Source organism: Seriola aureovittata, chromosome 3, assembly GCF_021018895.1.
Source record: "Seriola aureovittata isolate HTS-2021-v1 ecotype China chromosome 3, ASM2101889v1, whole genome shotgun sequence".
NCBI classification, from domain to species: domain Eukaryota; kingdom Metazoa; phylum Chordata; class Actinopteri; order Carangiformes; family Carangidae; genus Seriola; species Seriola aureovittata.
In genome coordinates, this window is record NC_079366.1 from 27,521,225 (window position 1) to 27,544,939 (window position 23,715).

General features: G+C 40.3%; 2 protein-coding genes across 3 annotated transcripts; one reads left to right on the forward strand and one right to left on the reverse strand.

Moving 5' to 3' along the window:
- Nucleotides 1–766: 766 nt before the first annotated feature.
- On the forward strand, nucleotides 767–5,327 carry LOC130166842 (protein CutA homolog). Of its 2 annotated transcripts, XM_056372635.1 has the most exons (7): nucleotides 767–864; nucleotides 2,399–2,464; nucleotides 2,627–2,775; nucleotides 3,534–3,593; nucleotides 3,800–3,845; nucleotides 4,462–4,511; nucleotides 4,735–5,327. In XM_056372635.1, exons 2-7 carry the CDS (start codon nucleotides 2,402–2,404, stop codon nucleotides 4,832–4,834), a joined length of 468 nt encoding a protein of 155 aa, XP_056228610.1. In that variant the 5' UTR covers nucleotides 767–864; nucleotides 2,399–2,401; the 3' UTR covers nucleotides 4,835–5,327. The 2 variants fall into 2 exon arrangements, with proteins under 2 accessions (XP_056228610.1, XP_056228611.1); XM_056372636.1 differs by lacking the exon at nucleotides 2,399–2,464 and having other exon boundaries at nucleotides 804–864.
- si:zfos-169g10.2 (somatostatin receptor type 5) lies at nucleotides 4,857–10,057 on the reverse strand. Its single transcript, XM_056372634.1, has 2 exons — nucleotides 9,217–10,057; nucleotides 4,857–8,039 (listed from the first exon to the last, which is right to left on the reverse strand). Exons 1-2 carry the CDS (start codon nucleotides 9,997–9,999, stop codon nucleotides 7,326–7,328), a joined length of 1,497 nt encoding a protein of 498 aa, XP_056228609.1. The 5' UTR covers nucleotides 10,000–10,057; the 3' UTR covers nucleotides 4,857–7,325.
- Nucleotides 10,058–23,715: the final 13,658 nt, after the last annotated feature.

Sequence of the window (23,715 nt, forward strand, 5' to 3'; positions counted from 1 at the left end):
TCTCTGGGGCCCTCCACTGGTCTTTTACTGTATTACACTCAACAACTTGAATGAGCTACCCAGCTGCTCACACCTGGCCACCCTTTAAGTGGAACTTACCTGCAGCCTCGAAATGAAGTCAGTTGTTGATGATGTTTCTCCCTACAGTCATCTTGTAAAACATCAACTAAAGCAACCAAACATTTGTGTTTTAGTAGAGAGAATTTAAAAAAAGAAAACAAAGTTTGATCAGCTCAGTAAACAGCTGATATGGTCTACAGTCTTACCATTTTAAATGCCTGTCAATGCCCCAAATATGACTGGTGAAATTTATATAGACTTACAAAACATGGTGTGTCAAGACTTTCAATGCTCAGACCATTTTGAGTGATCAATACTAATTTATGATGTCAAAGATTTATCCTTCATTTACTAATTTACTTTGTGCTATTGACAACAAAGTTGGCAGTGTAAGATGCAGGGGAAGAAATAGGAGAGGCCATAACATCAACATTAAGAATAGGACACAGCAATCTATGCAGCGCACTTCATACGGTGCATCCAACCAGTCTCTGTGAAAAATGTCAGGCACTGGAAACTGTTGAACATGTATTCACCAACTGCAATAGATGCACATCCTAAATGAAGAAGAAGAAGAAGAAGAAGAAGAAGAAGAAGAAGAAGTAGTAGTAGTAGTAGCAGTAGTAGTAGTAGTAGTTTTCATTTTTAATTTTTTTAATCAGTATTCAGATGATTTAATACAAGTATTCTACACACTCCACACAGTAGGTGGCGGTATGCACTTTTAAAGCGGCTTCGCGATCCGCTAAGAAAACCACAGAAGAAGAAGTCAGTATCACGGGCAACATCCGGTAATATCAGAAGGTAAGCTACAAAACTAAAATAAACCTCAGCAGCTGCTGTTTTTTTTTTTTCTCGTATCAACCAAAAGTAATCGTTATCTACATTTTTTGCCAATTGGTATTGCAATGATGTCCTTTCATAAAGTCGCCATTGCTTTTGCTCCCGACTAACAACAGCTAACGTTTTTTGCTAACCCGGAAATCGGTTAGCATGTTTGCACCTCCGGTTCCTTCGTTACGAGTCTCTGGTTCTTTATGACTCTGACTGTATGTTTAGGGTCATTATCCCGCTGTGGAATTAATCTTGGACCGATTAGACTCTTACCTGCTGGTGTTATGTGATAGACAATAAAACCATTGTTTTACGACAGCAAAACAGGAGCTTCTGCTGCTGTACGCTGTGCTGCTACTGCAGGAGAGTATGCAACGCGTCAGTCTTCTTACACTAACATTAAATGTTCAAACAAACAAGCTGTAGAAATCATGCAGCCATTTCCTCACAAGAATATCGTTGTGCAAACATACAGCCAGAGTTATAAACATCTATCTCCAGAGACAAGATGAAGAAGAAGGAGTCCTGCAACAGGTGGTTTGGCCCCCTCAGAGCCCTGATCTCATCATCATGGAGTCAGTCTGGGATCAAACGAAGAGACAGAAGACACTGAGACAGCCTAAATCTTTGGAATAAATTATTTACCAAGTACCTTAAAAATGTGTGCAAACGTACAGAGGAGAACTGGTGCTGCTTAAAAGATACAGGTTGGTTGCACCTAATATTGATTTGACTTAGTTTGCAGTTTTGTGCAAGAGTAAAACTGTTCATAGCACCAGCATCCTCACTTTAGTTTTAGTACCTAAAGTCTTTGCATAGTACTGCACATGCAGAAACAAGTACAATTATGGAACATACAAGTATGCTGTATACAAGTACAAAATGGAACAAAATAAAGCTAAATACAGCATATGACAAACATAGTTTTATGCATAAAATTGAAGCATGCCACACAGGTTAAAATGACTTATTTCCATATTGGTCCCAAACCATGATAACATGGTTAACTAAGTATTATTCATAATAGAAGTTGTACATTTTTATTAAAATACAAAATACACTTTCACACAGTTTTTCAAGGTACTCGGCAGGTATTTTTGTTAAAAACATCTTGGAGAACTTGCCACAGTTCTTTAGTGGATTTAGTCTGTCTCAGTGTCTCCTGTCTGTCATGTAATCCCAGACTCACTCCATGATGAGGAGATCAGGGCTCTGTGTGGGCCAGACCATCAGAAGATAATATAAGACAGGTCTTTATGATTTAGGCTGTATATTTGGGGTCATTGTCATCAGAATCCTCCCTGTGTGATGGATAAAAATCTAAACATATAAAACCTTAAGCTTTGGCACAGCACTTTACATTCTTACTTTAATCTTTTACCTTTATGCAAGTAAAAAATACCCCAGCCTCGAGGTGCAATAAACATTTTTTGGCACATAAAACTCTGAAGCAGTCACTGTGTGTTTGTGTACACGGGCTAACTGTTGTGTTTGACCTGCTTAGGGCATGCGGATTGGACTGCCCAGTGCAGAGACACTGCAAGGTGGATCCTTAAAAGCTTTAATTTTGGTGAGTGTGCAGAGCATGCAGATGCCTCTAACACACCACAACCATTCCACTTAATGGTTGGTTTGTGTTTGTTGAACTCCATGCTTTGCTCTAATGTATTTTGGACATGTTGCCATGTTGTTGGACTTCATCTTCTTCCTCCTCTGTGTTTACTCCTCACAGACGGTGCTCCTGAGTGCGTTTATGTTCCAGCTGCTGAGGACTGTTGGACTGAGGGCGTTCTCCATGGCATCTGAGACGTACACGTCGGGCACACACTCTGCCGCTTTCGTCACCTGTCCTAACGACACAGTAGCTAAAGACTTGGCCAGGTGATACAATGAGTAAATGTGTTTTCTCATGATTATAGAATAAAAGATAAAGTCAAAGTTCTGAAAATCTATTTTTGACGTCCCTCTTCAGTTACTGACTGGACATAATGAAAATTGAGTTTTAGCTCATATACCTCTTCATCCTGTAAAACAAATGTACAGTGCATTTTGAAAGTGTTCAGACCCCTTCAAGTTTCTCCCATCTCCACACAGGATCTCTGGAGCTCAGCCAGAGTGACCATCAGGTTCTTGGTCACCTCTCTTACCAAGGCCCTTCTTCCCAGATTGCTCAGTTTGGCCGGGCGGCCAGCTCTAGGAAGTGTAGGAAGGTGCAGTTCCTTCCTCCTCATGTCTTGGTTTTTGCTCTGATATGCATTATTAGCTGTGAGACTTTTTATATAGACAGGTGTGTGCCTTTCCAAATCATGTCCAATCAGAACATCACAAACATGATCAAGAGAAATGGGAGGCACCTGAGCTAAATTTCAAGTGTCATAGCAAAGTGTCTGAATATGATATTTCAGTTTTTCCTTTTTAATGAATTTGAAAAAAGTTCTGTGTTTTCCTTTTGTCATTATGTGGTATTGAATGTAGATTGATGAGGAAAAACATGATTTTGTCATAAAAACGGAAAGGGTCTGAACACTTTCTGAATGCACTGTAGATTTTCATTTCTGCCATTCAGGCAACAGGATTGTTGCCAGTTCTTTTTAATGCCATTACGTTTATCTGATTCATTCTTTTCTTCTATCTCTCAGGGGTATTGTGGAGAAGAAGTTAGCCGCTTGCGTCAACATTATCCCAGCAATCAAATCTGTGTAAGTTTAGATACGGCTGCTTGTCAGTGTCAGGTCAGACTGGGATGTCTGCGTCTGTATTTTGAACGTGCACCGAGTGTTTTTGAATAATGACAGGTCGTGAATGACACTTGCATTTAAAGTAAAGAAATGATCTTTTCATCCAATATCGGTGCTTAATTATACTGTTGTTGTATAATTAAAATCATTTTGTCTCGGTCCTTCAGATATGAATGGCAGGGGAAGATTGAGGAGGACAACGAGGTGCTGCTGGTGAGTGCCCACTAAGTCTTGTGTTATTATAAGATGTCTACATCTTAAAAGGTAAATTACTAAAACTGCTGTTGTTACTTCAGAATAATATTATTGCAACAGCGTCACATATTACCATAACTGCTACTGCATCGACTACAACTTTAACTGCTACATATGTTATAATTGCAGCTACAAATAGCACTCACAGGTATTGTTAGGATTTTATTAATATTGTTCATAAACACTGATAACCAACCTCTCCAGAGTATTTTGATTAAAATGTTGTGTTTGACCCACTTGCACTGAAGGGTCATTAGTTTGGAACGACACTTAATGTGGCAGCTGCTTCATGCCAACACACGCTAACGGTGTGAAAGGGTGTTGGGGGAGGCTGGAGGGGCTGGATTGGAATTTGTCCTGTATTTTGAAGTGTGACCAGTATTAGATTTTGCTCTTTCATGGCCTGCATCTCATGCAAACTTAAGCAGGACGTCAAAAACCATTAGCATCTCGTTAACTTTGTAGAGGAATGAAGTCAGTGTCCTAGACTCAGAATGGGTTATTTTTCAATATTAAAAGACTGCACATCTGATGAAGTCGGTCAACTTGACGTTGTGTCTCTCTCCTCGTTTAGATGATTAAAACAAGAAGTTCCAAAGTGCCTGCTCTTGCTGAATATGTCCGGTACGTCTGTTTTTTTTTTTTTTAGACCCACTGCAGAAAATATCTTGCTCCATCCCATCTCTTATGGGAACACTGGGCTGATCATTTCTTCCATTACCTGCCGTGACTCACACAGTCAGAGGGCATGGCTTTAAATTACTGCCGTTAATATGTACTGTACTGTGTGTAACGACTGTCTGTCTGTGCACTCGGTCGACTTATGACCGCTTGTTGTCCTCCTCAGCTCGAACCATCCTTACGAGGTGGCCGAGGTCATCAGCCTGCCTATCGACCAGGGCAACCCGCCCTACCTCAAGTGGATAGGAGAGGTCGTACCAGAATGAGGCTGCGCTGATGGATGAGGAGATGAATTAAAGGATGCATGTAAAAAAAAAAAAACGAATCTGAAATAATGTGAAATTTCCTCCCTTTCAAACACGCATCCAGTGCTTCAACAAGGCTAGAAACGCACTAAAACAATACCATCCAAATCTGTAATGTTGTTACTGTTAAGTGCACAAGACCAAAACACCACAAAGTAACACATTTGTTTTTTTGGAAATGAATAAAACTCATATTTTCTAAAGTATTTCCTATTTTGCTTTACTCAATAGTGAAGATCTTCTTTTCCTTTACTACCTTCAACCACTAGAGGGCAGCCTTGGTCTCTTGTTCCGTCAACCGAGCGCAGAACAAACTGTACTTCAGCTTTGACTTGTTTAAACCTTTTCACTGAAGTGTTTAAAGTGAACAGCAGCAACAACGTTGGTCAGATCTCTGATGTCTTAAGCAAAAAAAAAAAAAGCATTTTGAAATAAAGTGAAGGATTATTTTTCATTGGTTTTAGTCTTTCTTGGTGATCAACAGAGAGTTCAGAGGTCAAAATGACAAAGGTTACACATTTATATACATGTAATAAATATATTACATACTGCATACGTGCACATACTATGTGCAGTAGTTCAAGTGACATGATTGCAACAACATCAGGTTTTACTATGGTGCAAAAATATTTACATACAATATCATGTGTAAACATTTATTTATTCCACTCTCACCACACCACTCTTTGCTTTAGTGCTTCACCAAAGCTCTTGACAACATGCTGATAACACAACATCTTAATACAAACACTGAACGTTTTGTGATCACACACAACAGACTGATTAAAAAAACAATTATGTGGCAAGTTGGCCTTGTAATATAACCTGTCGATCTGGGATTTAATTAGACATAAAATACTGACTTCACAGCACACTACAAAACACAGCCCTACTATTTCAACCATCATGACCAATCCAGTTTCTTTACATTGCCTGTGTCAGCAAAGTGTTAAACTATGAGCACAAAGCAGAAGTTTTTCAAGAAAATATCTTGACACACTTGACAGGAATGTCTTAAAGGTGACAGAAGTTAAAAAGTTGTTTGCGTTATTCGCCACAGATTCATATTTTATATCATTGAATCTATGAAATATCCCCCAAAAAAGAAGACCAACTCTTTGCAATGATTTTAAATCTGTCTCATTCTCTTCATCTAAAGGTCTATTTAAATATTTAAGAGGATTTAAGATTGAAATATACATATTTAAACACGTTTCCTACATGGAGGTGTGCAGTTCCCACTACCATGTTTTAGATTTGATAGAAAAAAATGAAGTTAAACAGTTTTGCAGAAAACAGACTTAAATATATACTGCTATACTGAACAAAAATATAAATGCAACAGTTTTAGTTTTTTCCATTAGCTGAAATCTACTATCTAAGACTATTTTGAAGCACACAAAATACCCCCCCCCTCAAAAAAAATGCATATCTGTAGCTCAAGTCACACAGTTCAGTACCTAATAAATGTAAAACTGCACATTTCATTGTGACCAACCCAAGACACACCTGTGCAGTAATCATGCTGATTAATCAGCCTCTTGCATTTATAGTTGAATCATTGCACCTGTTCTTGAAACCTCCTCTATACCTATTTAGAGAGTGTTTTTATGTGTTGCTATTGCACATCTCATGTAACAAGCTAAAGCAAGTTAACCTTGAAGGAGGAAAAAGAAAGCACAAAAAATAAAAACCGCTAAACAACAGACTGAGAGATGTGTTTGTGTAAACAGTGGCCTACAATTCACCTGTGCCGGCTGCAGTAAAAGCCGAAGCAGTAAAAGTAAAAGGTTAACATAGCTGACGTTTGTCATTTCACCATGGGTTGCAGTGTCTCCCATTGGGACATGATTCATACAGCGCATTAGCCATTTCAGTGCAAGATGTTCCTGATCCTTACAAAAAAAAAAAAAAAAAACGTGGCAGTTTTCTGCAGCATAACAGCAATAAATAAATTAATGATGGTCTTTCGTGTAGTAGATCATTTACTTAGAAGAGTCGCTGAAGCCAGACCACCAACATCAATCTCTGATGGCTGATTAGGTAGAAAATCTGGGCTTTTCTCAGTCTAAATTACCATGACAGTTGGTACAATAATCTCACTCTCAAGATCAGGAGTGAGAAATTAAGACAAAACCATCAAGAAAAAAATGTGTCAGTCTTGATGATACCACTGTTTCTTCATGTCTTAGACTATTTGCAAAGATAACGTCACACTGAGCTTCATAATACTTTGGCTATTTTCCAAGGCAAAGTATTTAACACATTTGCGCTCGTACTTCCCACCTTTCATGTTTCCATCCAACACGGTTAACATCATGTCTGCTTCTTTTTTTTTTTTTTACATTCTCGCACCGTTGCAGAAAGACTTTCATCGTTAACAATGCGCACATCTCTGAGAATTGATTTAACTGGCCTGTGCCAAAATCCACTGGAAACAGGTTCACGTCTGTTACAGATAGCTGATTTCAAGCACAGAGTTTTTATCCAGGAGTTCTTCAGGTTGTGACCTGCTGTTTCGACCGGGCAGAGAGGACACTGCCTCAGCAGGATCGAGGCCTGGGCCTTTTCCACTCAGTTGCTTGGCACTTTGACCAGAGTCCTCCGGCTCAGGCTTACCCCTCTGCACCGCCTGTGTCCTTGAGCCATCCGTTACTCCACTGTGGTTTCCATTTTCTGACATTTTGCGTATTTCACTCATCTGTACGGCCCCTTCTGTTCCGTTGATTTCCTCCTGGTCTTCGTTTTCACCACAGTCTTCCCTATGCGCCTTGGTGACTCCTTCACTTTTTTGCATTTGAAGCACGATGCCGCCCCACTCCTCTGTGGGCCGCTGTGCCTCAGTGCCGGCCCTGTCGTTGCTCTTCACCCTGCGTGAAGTGCGGCACAGGGCCTTCCTGAAGCCTCTCTTGAAGTTGTCGGACAGAAATCCGTACAGTATGGGGTTGGCGCAGCTGTTCGCATATGACAGCACGACAACAAAAAAGTAGAGCCCCCTGAAGTCCCCCGGCAGCACCACCAGGAGGTTGATGATGTTCAGAGCGTAAAACGGTAGCCAGCAGAGGACAAACACGGCCACCACGACAACTACCATCCTGGTGATTTTACGCTCTGACTTCCTGCGTCGAGAGGATGTGGCCTGTGCCCGTTTTCCAACGGTTCGCACCTTTTGAAAGAAAAACAAAAGAACTTTTTAGCTGTCTCGCGTAAACACTCACTGCTGCTAATGCTGCTGTATCACATCAGACACAATATGATGTAATATGATTTATGACATGAGATACAGAAACATTTTGCCTGAAACAGTTAAACAGTGCGTAGCTCAAAACACTACATATCGCTGGTTGGGTTAGGGAAAAAAAATATGTGAACTGATCTTTCAAATATTAAAGTAAACAGCACAAGAGAAACACATTATTACTGATAGCATCAATGCTAGTTTATGCTCTAAAGTAATAAAATAAATGTAGTCTTGTGTTAGATCTTGTGGTGGATACTTAATATTTTCCCACAGAGTCATAACAATACTGACTCGGGCACAGTGTGCTTTTCCATTTTCTGTGCACATATTGCATCAGTGTAATGTCCTCCATAATCATTAGTAATCTCAAACGATAACGGTCCAATTATAAAGAATATTAGCGTGTACCCATGTGTTGAAAGCTGTTGCATTAAAGGGCTTCACTGCTTTTCTCTACATGCATACTTACATAATACATATTTTTGGTAATATATATATTTGTGGCAGAAAAATAATGTTATACAATAGAATTGAAAAGTACGTGGAGCTCTTTAATTCATTTTTGACCATGTTTGGTTGGTGCCTCACAGCTGGAGCATTTCTCCAGCGTGGTTCGATACGAAACTGTCCTGGTTGAAACATCAGTACAATGATAAACATCTGTATTGGAAATGATCTGATTCTTTGATTTAAAAAAAAAAAGTTAAAGGCATGAGCCTGTGCGCATATAAACATATAATTAGACAGTGGTGTACCTACCTTTGTTGCCATGGTTACTATAATAACAGTCATGGCTTGGTTAGGTTTAGGAAAAGATCATGATATGGGTTTGAAATAACTACTTCCTCAACATGAGATGATCTTTGTTGTCATGGTTAAAGTATGAACTCATGGTTTCATGTGGGAATCGAACATCGCTCTCCTCGTTGTTTGTTGACACATCCATCCACCTCAACTGCTTCCTAACGCTGACTTTGGTGCTCTTTATACTTTACGTCACCGCACTTTTGCCTTTGCTCTTGTCATAATTATAAGCGTCTCCTCCGACTTCACAACTCTGAGTAAACAAATCTAAACATCTATGTTACTATAAATGTTTTACCTTGATGACTATCAGCAGGTAGCACAAGCAGATGACCAGCAGCGGACAGAAGAAACCAACAGTGCACGTGTACACGATGAAAGATGTCTTCCACACTTCTGCTGGCTCCGGCCACACGATGCTGCAGTTCCCATCGTCCTTCAGCACATCGGCAAATACCACCACCGGCAGCACCACCACGAAGGACCCTGCCCAAACTGTGGTACTGATGGCCTTAGCCACATGGGGACGCCGCCACCAAGAGGAGCGGATGGGGTGCACCACGGCCAGGTAGCGGTCCACTGACATCACCGTCAGGCAGAAGATGCTGGTAAACTGGTTGATGGCGTCCACCGTCATGACCACGCGGCACATTAGAGAGCCGAAGGGCCAGGAGAGCAGAGCGTTCTGCGCCGCCAAGAAGGGCAGACCCAGCATGAAGAGCTCGTCTGCAATGGCTAAGTTAAGGATGTAGATGTTGGTGACTGATTCATTCTTGGTGTAGTTGACAATAACATGGATGACCAGAGTGTTTCCCACCAGGCCAACGACACACACTATCCCATAGATAAGAGGAATGAAGATTCCAGCCAAACCAGGGAGCGATCCAGGTTCAGGTTTGGTGCAGTTCAGACAGGTGCTAAAGAGGAAAGGGGCATCAGTTGGAGTGAAGCTGAGAACCGGTTCAGAGGGAGTGGAGAGCAGCAGGAAATGGGAGTAAGGCGGCACAGAGCTGTTGCTCCAGGTGGCTGTAGGGGCTTCCTGAGGCAGCAAGGAAACCTGGGTGGCCTGGATGATCTCCATGGAGGCGTTAAGGGATTTGAGGCAACAGAAGTCGATAAGATCCCATCAGTGACAGGTAAGCAACCCTGAAAGGCAAAGCCAAGTTAGTTAATGTGGCACATTTAAAAAAACAAAGGCAATGGAATGTGCTTTACATTACATTAGAGCTGTAGTTTGAAATTTTGGGTATTACACTTGTCTGCTTTATGGGGCTGGAGGCAAGAGGTAATTAGCTTAGCTTAGCTTAGCACAAAGACTGAAAGCAATCATTTTGTTGTCAAGAGTTAGATGAAGAGATACGCCTCCAATATCTGTGCATTCAATATAAAGCTTTAGCCAACAGTCTGTTAGCTTAGTATTTCTTAGCTTAGCTTAGCTTAGCTTATCGTAAAGACTGGAAAAAGGTAAACAGCTACCGTGACGGTGTACAACGGTAACAGAATCTTACTAATAGCATCTCTAACGTTCACAAATTAACATGTTATATCTTGTGTTGACTCTGTAAAACACCAATGTGTAAATGCAAGTTGTGTGCTTGACTCTTTCTTGGATGGGAGCATTGATTTTCTTTATTTTTTTTAGATAAAATAAATAATATATAATTTGTCAATTGGCAAACTTTTGAGAAAGCCAGGCTAGCTGGTTCCCCTTGCTTCCAGTCTTTATGCTAAGCTAGGCTAACTGCCTCCTTGCTCCAGCTCCATACAGACATTAAAGTGGTATCAATCTCCTCTTCTTACTCTTAGCAAGAAACTGAATCTATTAAACTATTCCTTTAAATGACATGAAAAAAGAAATACAATGTAAGACTTAAAAAAATTAAAGGGATAGATACCATTGTTGAACAGAAAAGGAGAAGAGACTGGGAAATTAAAATGCAGCCACATAGAGACATATTGATGATGTGGATGGTCAAAATTTTCAAAAGTTTGGTCCAATCTCAGCCCAGTGGCTTGTAGAATACTAAACTACTAATCAACTTAACAACCCTCCTTCCATCACAACAAAAACAAGCCTGCACCAGAACAGAAACATAACGCATTTAGTTCTATTAGTACGAGACCTGTTTATGAAGCCATACTGGCTTCTTAATTACCACCGGGTCGCACAAAGGCACACCTTCATCCCTCACAGCGATGGCTAATAATTGGTGCTGTGTTAGGAACAATACACACTGACCTATGGAGAAAAAAATAACAGAGGCATGTCCTTCACAACCTTGGCTTAACAGCATTAATGAGGATGTGAGGAAGGAAGCTACAGTAATTTACAGTGCTGCAGGATACAGGGGGAAATCGTGAGGGATAAAGTAAGGATATCAACATTAGCAAATGAAGGGAAATACGATACAGCTTGTTCAATTAAGCAATTAGTGTGTTTGGAGAGGCTTTTTTCTTGTTTTTATATTTTGTAAGAACAATCACAAATGGTTAAAAAAACAAAACAAAGAGAAGAAGACAAAACAAGTTGCTATTTGATTACGTTGGCTTCATTTCAAGCTAAAGCTCTAATAAGAAAATCACCTTTGTTCAAACTGTTGAAATATTTGGTACACATGAATCTTTCTCCTGTAGCTTCTGTATTTTTTCTTTCCAGGTCGAATGTAACAGCCAATAACTAGAGGTCAGGGCCTCAATTACAAAATCTAAATGGCCTTGGTTGGTATATGCTGTGCAGCTGTGAGATGACCTGAGCCACTTCATACTTCAAAATATGCGAGTTCACACACTTATATAATCCAGCAAATATGCACATGACAGTTTTTGTTATGTAAGGTCATTTTGTAATTTTGTCTATTGTATTTTCTGGAGCCATAAAATCAAAGAGTAAAGCTCACATATTTAACATTTTTCCAGGGTTTTATTTGAAGTGTTGATCCATGAGAAGATATATTTGTGGTTAAAAGAACTCTCAGAAGAGATTGGCTGACTGTTTCTTGAGTGATTGAATAAAAATATAGCAGATTTCAGGTAAAACACTCAGAGAAACTAAATCCTGCACGGTTAGATGGTTGAACTTAGACCAGCTTTATAATTAAAAAAGACATGGAAATCTCATTTCATACAATATGGGACCTTTAATAGAATTGGTAAATCTACAGTCATTTTAAGACACTTGATGCATTTCCTGAGCCTTAAAATAACCCAATCCCCAACTACATATGAAAACTACATATTTGGTAGTGTCCATATTTACATTAAAGGTAGATATATTCTTGTTTTACAACCAAATTTATAGAAAAAAAGTTAAATTGAAAACTATAAATTAAAACACCACCTGCTCACACAGAGTCCTGCAGTGATGATAAAGAATCACCCATTAAAACCTCATTTATAACAGAGTAAATATGGGTAAAAAAAGGAAAATATAGAAACTGCACAAGATAAATATACGAATGCAAAGCAAGCCACTTGTTTTAGCTGATCATAAATCGTAACAATGCCTGCCTGGAGGAGAGAGATACAGCTTTATCACCAAAAGACCTGAATGCCTTGACCAGCTGGTATAACCCAGAGGAGGGAAATTAATCCACGAACATACAGTACACATTTATCATCTTCTTCTAAATCATAAAAGACTGCAGGCACACTAAAATGATTTTTTTTGACCAAATATAGTACTTAAAAGTAATATATAATCACTGAATGTCCTACTCAAGACAAGACCTCCCTTACATATCGGGCAGCTCACATTATCATGCACTTCCCTAGATGCTCCTGATTTCACCCTCCCAACAGCCGACCATCCTAATCTCTGACACACACAATAAGAGCAGACAGACAATCCTTCTTTCCAGAAGGCATCCCCTCCTTTGTCTGCCGTTCTGTGCCCAGGTCTAAGAGGAACTTCCAGAGATATGTTGCTATGGTGATGGATGATCACAACAAGGTCCCAAAAGGCTCTGTATGGAGCAAGTCAAAGAGATAAACAAGAGAGTCCAAATGAATGCTGCTTGAAGATCCCCGGGTGCTCTTTACATTGAGATACAAAGGCAACAATGAAATATACTGAGTATTGTGTGTCAGTGGACAGGTGTGTGTATGTGTGTGTGTGTGTGTGAGTGTGTGTGTGTGTGTGTGTGTGTGTGTGTGCGTGTGGTGTGCATGTGTGTATGGAAACTCCTTTCCCTCTGTGCATCTGCTGAGTGCAGATAATACAGGTTCGTATTTTTTTTCCTGTTACTGTTTATGCTCATTTAAATTCAGTCCCAGCATATTTGCCAGAGTCAAAAGCTAAATTGGGGCATTAACTCCCAGACTTGATTAAAATCATGATTTCAACATGAAAGCCACTCCAGAGCGAACATTCAGATCCAATGACTTCCTCCTCTGATCCACAGAGCTAATACAAAAACATTGTGTGATAACTAGTTTTAGTGAATCTTGCATAGCCAGACCTCTATTATCACGCTCATACAGAGAAAATAAAGCTCAAAGGTTGATTAAAACGGGGAGCAGACAGAGTGGGAGTTATTATTCTTCAGTGAAACAGCACTACAGGGAACAGTTTGTACTTGAACAGAGCAGGTGCCATTTCTGAAGGTGTGGGAGGGAACGTTTTAAGCTAATATCCAATCTAATTGATGCCTCGACATTACAAAGGTCTTGTTATTCCAAGTATTATGACAAGATTTTCTCCAGAACTCTGTGATCCTGCTGAACAAGATTATATAACCTTAAAGCTGCACTACTCAACATTTTTGTTTTAATAACAATCGGTCAAATGACGTCCCCCTCTAACCTACGCAGTGTTATAGCAACCTAAACCTTTACTGTTCTGGTTCACTTTCACCACTCTTATCCTCATATCCAGCTGCAACAGCCAGCTGTTTTTAGTGAAAACAACTGTACAGTACCTGCGCAGCACCACATTGCAAACATACAAATGTAAAGATTAGCTGTGGCACGTTTAGCTGCCAACGAGCCCGATGCTTTCCTCAGGAGCTGGTGCAGACCAAAACAGTGGTAAAAGGAGAATGAATATTGGACTTTAATTCATCACGTTAACATAATCATGACTCCAAATATATGCTGCAACTTTTTGCTAACACACTTCGCCACGACAAGATGATGTCAACGTGGTATTTAGAGGTTGTTCAACGATCAATTATCAACTCATTAATTTTTTATATTAAAAAATGCCTATGGCAGAAAATACTAAAGAAAGTGTCTTTTTCCTTAATGAAATCTTTATCCCAGGAAGAAAATATTTTTAGCTCAAAGTGTTCCCACACCAAGCTTTGCCTTGCTCTCTTCATGTTTGATCTGCGATGCCTACGGCAGCCCGTGTGCCGGCAGCTGAGTTTTCATTTCCATCTGTTGAAAATGAAAATTGCGCCCCGGCTGGTTGCTGCCACGTAGGGAACTTCATCGCATTGCTTCAAGACACACTACACAAAACACAACCTCGATGATACACACCAATTAGATCGATCAGATTCCATGTGATCGACAAAATTCTTAACGATAATTTTAATTTTATTTATTTAATTAATTTTAGATCATTGATTAATCATGCCCACCCAAAGACCACACCCATTCATTTTGATCTCAACTACACACCTGTAAAGTTTCGTGTATCTTACACTAATGCGTTGACGAAATCTGTCCACAAACAAACAGACACATAAAAACCTGCCAAAGAGCTTAACGCCACCTCTGTGTTAGTTCCCGCTACAGTAGGTAACTTCAGGACCACATTTTGCCTCGATGACACACACCTACACACACACTCACTCGCACAGTTAAAGCAATACCAGCCATGCCGTTGCGGCAGGCAATTAATTCAGGTTTTAACTGCGGAATAGATTTCCGCAGCGTTTTGATGGCTTGTAACAATGGAATAATTCTAGGAGAAACTCTAAACTCGTCCTTTTGAGGTGACATTTAATGTCTATCTCACACCAGTCAATGACAGCTTTTGTGAACAGCGCAAACACCTGAGGACGAGAAAATAGAGTCACACATGACACAAGGACACGTTTACTTTCAAGATCATCTCTCACATTGTGCCTCCACACAAACAATCTAAAGAGGTGGCAGAGAGGCAGAGAGAGGCATGTTAGCCATTTTTTGCTACCTAGTGTGATTGTTAACACTATTGATCATCAGGCTGTTAGAGAGTGAAGTAACAATAACTCTTGGCAATGAATTTCCTTTAGTTTGTCAAATCATTTTCTGACAAACATTTTGAGAGTAACAGTGAAAATGTGAAACATCTCTCTCCGTGCAAACGCCAACATGCTCCAAAGATGTTTATGTTTCTACCACTAGTTTTAAAAGATCCAATATCCCAAAAAAATGATACAAGGCAGATGAAAACTGGTGCAGTCTCTGTGTTGTTTCCAGTCCATCCATCTCAGCGTCGTCAAGTCAGATCCATGGGAGGAAGGGGTGAAGAGGTAGCAGTTTGCAGTGTCTGTTGTAATAACACCACTGTACAGCAAGTCAGCCCCCCCCCCCCCCGATTTCAGTGGCTTTAAAAATTTGTCTGAAACACCACAACTGTCCATATCACTCGTGGCAGTCCAAGTATTGTGCAAAATATGATGAGCTGTGTATGAACATGGGAAAACAAATATACCGATAGACCGGTACTCACGATAACTGTGATATTTTTAAAAATGAAACGTTGCCTCTGATAATATTATGATGGCAGATGTTTGTTTGTTAGTTCATCTGGTTTCCTTTTCACTATCCATTAAGTGTAAATCTTCTTTTCGTTCACTCTTGTACAGCTATGGTTCCAGCCTCTCTTTGAGTCTAATCCTTTTGTCATGGTTTGCTATGGCAGACACTTTCTGTTAGTTTTGTTTGGACTTTTCTCACTTCCTGTTTTATTTTGTAATTGGTTCCCTTGTGGGTCTCAGTGTTTTTGCTTCCTGTCTTGTCCTGTTTCTTTGTAGTGATTGTCTGCCCCGCCCTAATGTGTTTCACCTGTGTGCAATCACCCTTGCCTCCCTTGTCAATATAGTCTTTGTGCTCCCCTTTGTCTGGGTCGGTTCGTCTGTTGATTTCTGGGTTTGTCCTCATCGGTTCATGTTGCCTGTTCCTGTTTCCTGTTTTGAGTTCCTGTGTTTCCCTGTGCTTCACCAGTGTTGTGTGTAAGATTCATGGTTTTGTTAAATAAACCTTTTGCACCGTCTCCCAAGTGTTGGCTGCATTTTGGGTCCAGCCTTACCCCCCTTACCCTGACACCTTTTGCCAAAAAAAGAGATAAAATGAAACGAAAGATAAATTTGACTGATAATTTTTTCTAAAATTTTCTATAGAATATTGTTATCCTGAATTGTTTTGGTCATAATAATAATAATCATAGAGTGAAAATCCGATATCGTGACAGAAAAGCAGGCGGAACAGGAAAAGTAGACACTTGTAAGCATAACCTGCAGGAGCTAACGTGGCTACTGAGCTAACCAGTCCAGAAGTTGAATATTAGACCATTATCAGGATTTAATCATTTAACTGTCATTGCTCTCCACTAATGTCCTATCACTTGCTGGAACCAAGCCGCATCCTTCCTTCTCTCCCGGTTGAATTTTTTATAATGTGAGTTTTTATTTAAGAAACGTCAGTATGTGCAGAAGGAGAGCTCAATCACACTCCTTCTCTCAGACATTTAACAGCCGTGTGATTTTGCGTTTCACGGCTAAATGTGACAGAACTCTGCTCGAAGGAAACAAAGCAGGGTTGTGTTTGAATTAGTTGGAGCAAAGTACGCGTTAGTTCCTATTTGTTTGGGTTAAATATTTAATAAAGTGACACTGAACCTTTATGTGTGCATTGTCACTCAACACCTTTGTCTCTTGGCAAAATAAACTGTAAATGTGTGCGTATGCTCACAGAGTACTTGGCGTATTGATGACACTGGGCGCCATGGCTGCCACTCCTGCAGTATAATCCACTTCTCCGCCATTGATTGCTAAGTTCATTATCTTACACTCTTCGTTTGTCCACAACATTCCTGAATACACTGCTTGCATAACATGCTCATTGTCAGTCATCGTAACTCAGAACAAAGCTCCACTGGGGGGATTGTACTTACAGATTCATGGGCGAAGTGACGAGTGTTTGGACCAGAACGAACGGGATCGGCACCGGAGACTCTGGGTTTCTATTGGAATTCATTGTACCTGCTGTGAATCCAAGCGTCAGCTGCTGTTCTCAATGAAGGAGCAAGTTACAAGCTTTTCAGAGCCTCCTTTCAAGCACGCAGCGGTTGAGTACTTTGTTTTTTAGTGGAGTGCTCCTTTAACATCAGTTTCCACACTACAGCTGCAGTTTTACAGAGATGACACATTTGCAGGCACTATTTTCTGTGCTGAGCACCCATGCATCAGTCGAGCTTTAACAGGCCACACTTCTGACAGTGATTAACCTCTCACGCAGATGGAGGACCACGTATCCAGAGATGGCAAACACATACAAATACATCTTTAACAAACAGCCACACGGCCTTTGAATGAATTTCAGCAGCTGAATTTTCTGAATGCAGTCAGTATGAGAGGCCGCTACATGATTACATGGTTGGATACTGGGGGGGTGAAGGGATGCTTCCTCCTCACTGGAAACTCTATTGATGCATGTGTAATTGCCTCATAGTTGTTCGAAGCCGCAGCTCAGTAAAAACACCCTGCTGATGTGATGGAGAGACCACAAGGTCACCATTAAAACAAATGCCTGTCTGGTAAATATTTAGTCAGTGAAATTAATTCATGCTAATTGTTGAAATGGCCAAGCATTACTATTATCTTCAGTAAGTGCATTTCAGTGCATTTCCATTGTTTGTTTTACACTGTGTCTGGTTTCGAAGTTAAAGTTGTTCCCATTTGGTGACCTTTTCTGACAGTGAAAACGTATTCACATGGCATTTTAACAAACAGTTTGTAGCATTTAAATGCATTTGAGACCCCTCGTTGTGAATTTCACCAATCTGTCGTTAGTACTGAGCCTGGGGGACTTTCATAGAGATCTCTCCACCCTTGCTTCACATGTTTTACACAGTGATAACACCTGATCTACCACATCTGACGCCACAGGACATAAAACCACCATCTCCACGCATAACTGCACCCGTTCCCAGAACGACATGCGCACCGGAGCCTGAAACGCGCTCCTGCATCGTATGGCGCTCAAATATTGCCGGTGTCTGCTCCTAACATTTCTGCTTGCACACTGAGAAGGATATTGCTTTTATCGGGCCTGAATGTAAGAGGAAATTAATACGAAGACCGTTTTCAACCACAGAAATTGACTCTGTTCTGAAACATCAGTTATAAGTCATTAATATGAAAAGATTTTGTGTTGCCAGGTAGTGTCTGGTGTTTATGCTCCTCCAGCCTCCAGATATTTAATCCCGTCACTGGACTGTTTCTTCTGGAGGAGAGCTGCAGAGCATCTGGACCAAAATTAATCTAACAACCTATTAATCTATACAACTGCAGACTCGATAGACTGTTTCCTTAATAACTTACTATCACAGACAACTGCACACTTTGCTGCAGACTCAACACTTCACAACCTCAAAGCACAAAATATCTTCTTATGGTGACTTTATATGAACTATAAGTGTGTTATTAGTAGTGACAACTTGTGAACCCTTTTAAGGGGTGAGTCATTAGAGTGGCGCCTGTTTTGTACAGGTAAATGTAGCACCGCATGAACAATATAATACCTCAGAGGGAAATATTGTACTTTTGATTCTAATACAACTGAAGATTTCACAAAACAAAACAAGAAGTGATCATATCAAATATGATGCATTAATAGAGATTATAGTACGCAACAGTAAATAAAATTCTTGAAGTTAGTTCCTTCACTACAGGCTACAACAGTAAAATACTACCTACAAATAAATGCATTAGCAGCTGGACTGGCACTCAGTAGAGTGCATATCTCAGCCACGGCCAAACATTTTCTTCCACCAGATCTGGATTTTATGTGGGTTGGCACCAAAGTTGTAAAAACTCGTAGACGTCAACACCATAAATATGTCAGATTGATTTTACATGAAGATCTAAATATTATTTCCTGAGAAATTGACGACAATGTCTCACAATTTTAAGGAAGGTGATAAAAAACAATTCCTGGCTGCACCTCCTTTAACCAGATCAGAACCACACCAAGAGTTAATGGGTTCATCACTGGCCCGTGCCACATCCATCCACCAAGTTCGGTGCAAATCGGTTCAGTATTTTTTTTTTTTTTTGTAATCCTGCTGAGAAACAAACAAACCAATAGACACAGGTGAAAACATAACCTCCCTTGGTGGAGATGAAAAAAAACCTACTAACATATAATATAATTTATTATTAATTAGTCAAAGTGAAAAAGCAACAATGCCAAAAGCTCCATCGCACAGTACTTCAACACCACATACACTGGTACACACAGTGATGCTCCTCGGAGGAAGACAGTGAACTAATTATGTGAAAGCTGTGGTTGTTTATCTGACAGATGATCGACAGGAATCCCGAACGGATCCACTCGAGAACAAGAAAGTGTGAGTGGAAGAGAGATACACCATCAGCTAATTGGCAATCCCTCAGTTTTATTCCCCAAAGGGAGTCTATACTTCCTCCGGTTCAATCAACACATTTACAGGGTTGGACCCAGTCTGCAGCCCCGCCACAGTGCTGCCCCCACACGTTTCATTACAAAGACCGACAACAGCTCGTAGATTAGCCTGAGCGTGATCAATACTCCCACAAGCTTGTCATCCATATTGAAACGCACGGACACGCAAACGCGCTCGCAGGACTTTCATGAACGTGTTAAACCTTTTTTCCGCACGTACGTATAAGCACAAAGCATTCACACAAAGAGAAACATACAGGTGCGCTCACATACACGCACCTTCAAATGAGTCATTGTTCCCTGAGTGACGGATTAAACAAAGACAAAGACTTTGCAGCTCCCATAGAGAACATACAGAGGATTGAAGAGGGTAAACTATGTGTGTTTATGTTATATGTATGTATGTTCACTATGATTCTACACACAATATTAGCTACAATTAAGTCCTCCCACACAGTGTGCAACTCACATGCGGTCCATACAAATGCAAGTGATTACAGGCCAAATTGGCCAGATGAACAGAATCGAATAAAAAGCCTTAAAAGCTGCATTAGAGTGGGTGTTTACCAATTAAATAAAAAGCTCCTGTGTTTTCAGACAGATGCAGAGAGAGACGGAGAGAAAGGTCGTGAAAGGTTTGTTTTTTTTCTTTCTATTTGACTCCTATATCCATTAATTTAAGCAGTAAGACTTACAATAACAGGAACAAACCCAGACTGATTAAAAAGTTTAAACAGTGGATATACAGAGGGAGCACAGGAGTGATTTTGCCACTATTCATATCCTCTCCTCTCCTATCTCTTCTTTCCTCTCTTTCTTTTGTATCTCATCTTCTCTTTTCATCTTATTCTCTACTCTAGTTTCTCCTGTTTCCCTCCTCACCTCACCTCTCCCCTCTCATACTCTCATCTTCTCTCCCCTCCACTTTCCTTTGCACTTCTCTCTCTCTACTTGTCTCATATCTCATTTCCCCCCCCCCCCCCCCCCCCCCCGTCTCCACCTCTCCATCACATCCTCTGGTCTTCCATCCCAGTGGTTCCCAACCATCTTTTTTGTTTTTGTCCTTTAGTCTCCCACCTCAGGACAAAATCAGCGTCTACTTGCAACCCTTGTGTGATGCTGCACCTTACACCTGAATGAGCACATGCATTTGTCTGTGTGTGTGACAGGGAGATGGAGGGAGATTTTCCCACAATTGCCAAACAATACAGAACAATACCTACCTACGAGTAGGCTAAAGGCGGTAAAGGCGATGAGCTATAAGCAAATTATACAGAACATGTGTCTGTTAGATGACCACCCATAAAAAGTGACTCTCAACAAAGACCGTTGTGTAAAAGTACAATGAGATAACGACATTTAAATTGACATTCAGGTACAGAGTGTCCGCAGTCCGTGAACGCGCCCTACTATCACACTGAGGCAAATTTAGGACATAAAGCAAATAAACGTGTGTGAATTTATGGACTTTCAGCGACTCACCCGAGCTCTGCTGTTTTGATAAGCCAACCGCAATAGTTAATGTTTTACGACTGAACTAAAATGAACTTATCAAAAAAAAAAACAAACTCGTGTCTGATCTTTAGTGGACAGAGTCAGTGAGAATACAGAGAGCGCTGAAGACAGCAGAGCCAGAGCCAGGCAGCCATTAGAAAGATTAACAACAACAACAACAACAAAAAGGGTTAAACTTACCTTTATCCGTCAAGTCTCTGGTGATGTTGCACCGGGAAACCCCCGTTAGAGTCCCAGCTGAGGGTGAATTACATTGGACTGTTGAAGTGTTGCGCTGCAGAGCTGTGCAGGGGGAGAGAGAGCTGCGAGACCAGCCTCCACCCCCAGAGCCCTACACACACACACACACACACACACACACACACACACACACACACACACACACACACACACACAAACACACACACACACACACACACACACATTCACACAAAAGCGCAATTATGATGTTAATGATGTTATCGACCCGTTAGTTACTACAGGCCATGACCCGACCTGTGTCACTTCACCTCGTCAGTTTAATAAATAGTTTCTACCAATTTGAATTTGGTTCACTGAGAACCACATCGTTTGTAACACATATAATATAATAATCATCATCATCGTCATCATTATCCTCATCATCATCTTTAATTGTGGAGCATTTGAGTTTCAAGGTGCTTCACACAGATCAGTAAGTAAAAGAAAACACAAGATCAGGTTACGTCATTCTACAACTGAGAGCAAAATAAACCAAAACCATAAGATAAAAAGGTAAGAAAAATCAATTCAGAAAAAGAAATGATTAAATGGGGATTTCAACTGAACACTACTTCAAATAAAATTTTAGAAAAGTAGAAACTAAGAAAAAAAGAAAAAAGTCAGGATAGGCTCTCTGAGAAATGCATGTGTTACAGTAAGAAAGGTTTAAAAGACGTCACTGACTCAGCCATCCTGAATTCCTCAGTCAGGTCCTTCCAGAGCCTCGAGGCCCCGACTGCTAACACTCTGACCCCTTTAGTTTTCAACCAGGTCTCTGGAACAGATACAAGATTTCTGCATGAGGATCTCAGACTACACGTGATACTAAAAGGTCATCCATGTAACTTGGAGAAAGTAATCAATAAGACCTTAAAACTAATTCCAAAACAAAGAAAGAAGCTAAGACAGGAGTGATGTGATCGCTAAAAGCCCGTGCAGTTTTGAGTTAATCAATAGATGTTTTGCAATAATCAAGGCATGTAGAAATAAAAGCTTGTAAAATGGTCTCTGTATCTTTAAGGATAAGGAAAGATCATATTTTTGAAATATTTTACAAATGATAAAATCATGACTGAACCAATTTTGTGGTTTGCTGCTCAAAACTAGAAACTAAAAAGAATAAAACACCACAGCCTCTTTCAACAGATTTGACCTGTTCCAGCAGAGATCCAGCAGATGGCAGAATTTGAGGTACACCATCCCTAATGTGAGCAAATGATGAGAAATAGTTAGGATATAAAATAGGAAATAGTTAAGAGGAAAACCACCTAGTTTTGTTTTGAGTGTAGCGTCAGAGCACAGTGCAGAAACCAGTCAGTTTAGCAATAGGAGAGAAAACAGTGGAGTCTTATTTCAGTCAAATTACATACAGGACTTACAATGACACACAATAAAGATAGTATTCACTTTTATGTTCAGAACATAATGGCACTTATGAATTTGCATTTATTTCAGATCAAACATTACCATGTTATTTGCAGGAGGCAGCGAAGCTGAGCGGACTGCTTCTTCATGGGCAGTTTTTCAAGATAAGGAAACATTGAACCTTTAATGACCATTCAAACTGTTTTACAACAGAAGCCGCATTCTCCCATCCACACACACACACACACAATTCATCACATCAGTTTGGGGTTCAGTATCTTGAACCTTTCAAAACGCGAACCAGAGGAGCCGGGGAATCGAACAACCGGCCTGCAGAGCCGCTCTGCCTCCAGGACACACTTGTGATGTTGTATTGGTCTTAATGATTGGAACATTGTGAGTTCTTACCAAACATCAGTCCAGCAGCACTATCACTATCACCTGAGTAAAGGAAAGCACATGGAGGCACAGTACACTGGGATGTACAGTGTAGAAAAGGTCTCAAGGAAAAAGGAAAATAATCTTCCATCAAAATACAACATTGCTCTGTAGTTGTTTGGTGACTATCAAAATTGCTCATTTCTATGGTGCTAAAACAAAAATGAAACCAGATAATGTCAAGAAAACACCTCTGCATGAAAAAATGTAGAAGAAACTCCAGTTTATTTAAAGACCATTGTTCAGTCAACAGCAGCGTGAGGGACATTTACTTTGTCTTGTTTCCTGTCGAAACACAATCCATCGACTCCAATCAGAAAGGTCCGTCTGAAGGATTATTTTGTTTCCCCTTTAAAAGAGAAAGATGGAGGGATACAGGAGCACTGTGTATTTTACAGTGCTAACATGAACCTTGCTGTATTTCAGCCTGATCAGTGGGGAACTTTTTTTTCCTACTCAGTGTTACAGTCCCTCCTAAAACTTTGTCGAAGACAGTGACAGTTACTGTTGATAAGCGATCCTACATTTGCATAAATGTGTAGTCCTGTGTCGCCCATGGGGTCATGGTGACTTATCTTAATGAGATGATTATTGTGTCTCAGTT